The sequence below is a fragment of the Triticum urartu genome, unplaced genomic scaffold (genome assembly GCF_003073215.2).
Source record: "Triticum urartu cultivar G1812 unplaced genomic scaffold, Tu2.1 TuUngrouped_contig_6347, whole genome shotgun sequence".
NCBI classification, from domain to species: Eukaryota; Viridiplantae; Streptophyta; class Magnoliopsida; order Poales; family Poaceae; genus Triticum; species Triticum urartu.
Window position 1 is genome coordinate 1 of NW_024117103.1, and position 4,164 is coordinate 4,164.

At 43.2% G+C, this 4,164-nt stretch overlaps 1 protein-coding gene across 1 annotated transcript; it reads right to left on the bottom strand.

Annotated features, from left to right (window-relative positions):
* Positions 1–5: 5 nt before the first annotated feature.
* LOC125530479 (U2 small nuclear ribonucleoprotein A') lies at positions 6–3,885 on the bottom strand (the record flags this gene model as incomplete). The annotated part of the gene is made up of 7 exons (XM_048694873.1): positions 3,696–3,885; positions 3,549–3,589; positions 2,038–2,167; positions 1,724–1,929; positions 491–658; positions 118–168; positions 6–20 (listed from the first exon to the last, which is right to left on the bottom strand). Coding segments are annotated over exons 1-7 (693 nt in total), but the record flags the coding sequence as incomplete, so codon positions are not given.
* Positions 3,886–4,164: the final 279 nt, after the last annotated feature.

Below are 4,164 nucleotides of genomic sequence, written 5' to 3' on the forward strand. Positions count from 1 at the left end.
ACTTGGCCAGTGCTCAGCGCCTGATATCATGGTGACAAACGAGTGCACGTCAGTACTCAGCATAAGGTGCTTCAAACTGCACAAATCGCCACAGCTAAACGACACATGGCATGTTACCTTCTCAAGCCTTGTTACTTCATCAAGTGTCTGAGAGTTCACAATAGCAGCCTACAGATAACAAACTTGTTAAACACAAATTCGCAGCCAGATGTATCAGTATTACAAAAGAAAATACGCAGAAGATACTGACATTTACAGCACGACCTATATACAGTAATTGAGAACAAAAGATGCCTCGGTAACTGAGATGAACATGAACATCATGGTAAAACCAAAACATATGAAGGTAAATATCAAGTCCATAGCAAACATGCTAGTAAAACAACTGACCATGTTTTTTCCCCTGAATGCAATAATCGCCATAGGGGTTCTACTCAACTTGCAATAATGACATTAACAGTATGTGTCCAAAATAAAAGAGGGAGTGTACCTTGATAGCTGTGATCTGCGCAGGCGTTGGAGCGACTACTTTAGGGCCCTGATCTTTTGTGGTGCCTTGAGAATCCATCACTACTGGAGTATAAGCTTTGGCAGCAACCTTCTTTGCCGCCTCCTCTGCCTCCTTTGAGTGGAACTTTTGTGCTGCGTCAGCTCTCTCCTACATAAACACAAAATCTCATACAAAATTTCAGAAACATACACAAAACCAGGCACGGCAAATAATGCTAGTGAACATGCCAACCAAAAAACATTCAATGGCATTCATGCATCTATAATTCACAGATAATCAATTAAAAGAGTTGCTCTTTTCCCCCTTTTGCTGCCAGCACTTCTGCGGTCAATTCCAAAATCATTTTGGAAATCATTCCGAAGGAAATGAATCAACCTGTGGGGAATAAATCAACAAATCAAGCAGCGACAGGATTTCTGTGCATATCCAGAACTTCTAAAAAACTTCATGATAAAACTATTATGGCATGGTATAAATCAACAACTCCTAGCTCCATTAAAAAAGAAATGAAGAAAATGATAATAGAAGAAAAGAGTATTAGCTGCTGACAGAACTCATAAACTGTCAATTAATGACAGTAACTCTTTTCTTTTAGAAGTCCCAAGAATTATCTTGACTTGATGCTCTAAAGGGCTAGCAGCCTAGCACGATAGCATCTAGATGGTGTTCTCAACTAATACTTCTTCAATTAAAATAAACATGACTTAGAGCAGACATAGTCTATTGATTAGCATAAAGCCGTAAACCACATAAGCCTGCAATGCTGCTAAATTTTGAGCTCATTTGAACTAACTCATATCTTAGATAAGTAAAACATATATGGGCAGATGTATGTGGGCTGTAGATACATGCAATATATTATGTCCAGACATTATATCACTAAATTTCTGTGTTCATTGAAGAAATCATGACAAGTTGGTTTCCCATATATGAAGAACTAGACAAAGTTCAATGCAGCACAGTGGCACACAAATGGTAAATGATGTTTCATCATTAAAGAAAATGCAAACATAGGATGTTGACTTTAGAGACTGATTAGCTATCAAATGAGAGAAAACTGCAGCGGAATTAAACAGATGTCATTCAGAACAAAATAATTGGCACTATGCAGAAGTATATTTGGACAACATGACAATCAAGAAATCAAGCCTGACTACAGATGATTCAAATATCAAACATAATTGTGTTATCAAGAATTTGATGGTTGCTAACCTGTTGTTTCACTTTCTTGAAGTCCAAGAGACGCAGATGCTTCAGCTTGTGGATCACATATAACCGGTAATCTGGTTGCTTAGTTACGGTATTATCCAGTAAGCTGAGAAATTGCAGCTTTGGAAGAGAGGCCAGGGGGTCAATCTCCGCAAGACTTGTGAGGCGATTGTTCGTCAGCACCAAAGTATGCATCTTGGGTAAAAACTCTACATGAACAGCAAAGCAAAGAGAATTGAAGAAACAGACAAGCTATGGAGCAAATTATGCAAGTGACAGAAGCACATGGCAACAAGACAAGATATTGTTCCTCTTACCACCAAGGTTGGGATTGATACGTGTAATTCTGTTGTTGTTGATTAACAGAGTGCCAAGGCGATTCATGAAAGGGAAGTTCTCAAGCTTGACAATCTCGTTGTCCGACAAATCAATCGTGTCAAATTGGTCCTGTTATCAAAAAAGGAACAAAGACAAGTTATAAACACAGCTAGAGAAGGAACTGGAGCAACTACAAACAATTTAAAATGAGACAAAGAAATCCCTATGATTTCAATTTCAAATCAAGCTAAACATTTTAAATTTTAAGCCATTGATAATACAAAAATCGCCAAGAGGTGTGTCACTGATGGTAGAGTCAGTACAAGAGAGTAGGCTGGTAACACAATAACAAGCCATGCATAATAAAACTGTTATGCCCTGGACAACTACATAGAAGAAAGCAAAAGTAACCAGAACAGTAGAGGTGTGGTGATCAAGTACATAAACACTCCTAGCAGCTAATTCTATGAGGGCACTGCTCATAGTGAAGGCTGAAGAGTAAATTATTTTCATGGGGAGGAAAGGCCTCCAGCTTAACCACCCCTACGATATGCACCTCTTATAAAATTACTACACAATGCACTCCAATACTTCATTCCTCTCAACCTTAGCTGGTATAACAGTGCATAAAAACACTATTCTGAACCATAACAACAAAATCACCACTCTTAGGCGGACACTAGACAAAATATGCTCAAACAGTACCCACGTCACGCCTTGCAACCCCAGCATAACATTGCATAGCACAGACTGATACAGGTAAAACTCCCTGCTTATAACAAGGACAAGGATTATGAATCCACTAGCAGGGATGTTACCAAGCTAGCATCGAATGGCCAACAGAAACATTGCCAGCAGTAACGTCTGCTAACTTGACAAGGCACCACAGCATTACCCCTCCCAGCCTCTGTGGCCACTTCAATTGCAGCCAAGGAAATCGATAACCGAAGCACTGAAGGTGTGGCGAGCAAGTGTATAAACACTCCTATTAGCAATTTCAACATGCACACTGCTCCATAGTGAAGAGCACTTGATTTCTTATAAAGAAAGGTCTACAACTTCACCACTCCTATAGCGTGTGCTCCTTGTAAAATTGCTACACAATGCAGTCCAATACTTCATTCTTCGCAAACTTGGCTGGTATGGCAGTGTCTAAGACACACTATTCTGAACTGTAACTGCAAGATGAGCACTCTTTGGTGTTGCTCAGCTATCATCGAATGACCAACAGAAACATTCCCAGCAGTAACGTCTGTGAACCTGACAAGTCACCCCAGCATTACCGCCCCCAGCCCACTTCAATTGCAGCCAAGCAAATCGAGACACCTGTGTTCCTTGCATCACTAACTATCTAGCTCAAACAGCTTCTGCCTCTGCACCCGTCCGTTCTAGGAAGCAGTACCAATTTTCCTAGAAGCAGATTCCCCCGGCCGGGGAGGTTGGGTCGAGGAGCCCGCACCTTACATACAGCTTAGAATGAGAGGAAGGACGGGTGGGTGGCGGAGCTCACCTCGGTGGCGCCGATGTTCTCGATGATGGCGATCTTGTTGCCTGCCGCCGCGAAGACAAGACGAACCACCGGTTAGACAGGGGAGAAAAAAAGGCAGAGCCCTAGATCTATCTGACGGGCGAGAGGAAGGGGGAAGGGGAAAGGAACCTCGGAGGTCGAGCTCGCGCTCCTTGATGGCGTTGAAGAAGTGCGGGCTCTTCCATATCAGGTCGGCGTTGAGCCTCACCATGGCGGCGGCGGCGGCGGGGGTGGGAGCGGGAAGCGGGTGGCGAAGAGAGGCGTGGCAGTCGGCGAGGGCGAGAAGAAGAACCCTAGCAGCGGAAGCCGAGGGGAGGGAGAGGCGGCGGGCGGCTTCTCGTCTCGCTCTCCACCTGGGCTGGGCTGGGCCTGCTCTTCTGGGTCCTCCTCGTGAGACAACCCGGCGCGTTGTCCGTCCGTCCTCCTTGTCAGCGCGAGAGTTTTGGGCCGGCCCGTGTGCCCGGGGTGCCCCTGTTTTCTTTTCGTTTCGGATTTATTTCTTTTTTTTCGCTTCATCAAAACATGGTTAGGGTTTCAAACAAAAAAAATAAAAAAATCATAGAGAATTAAAAAATTGTTCTGGAATTCAAAAAAATGC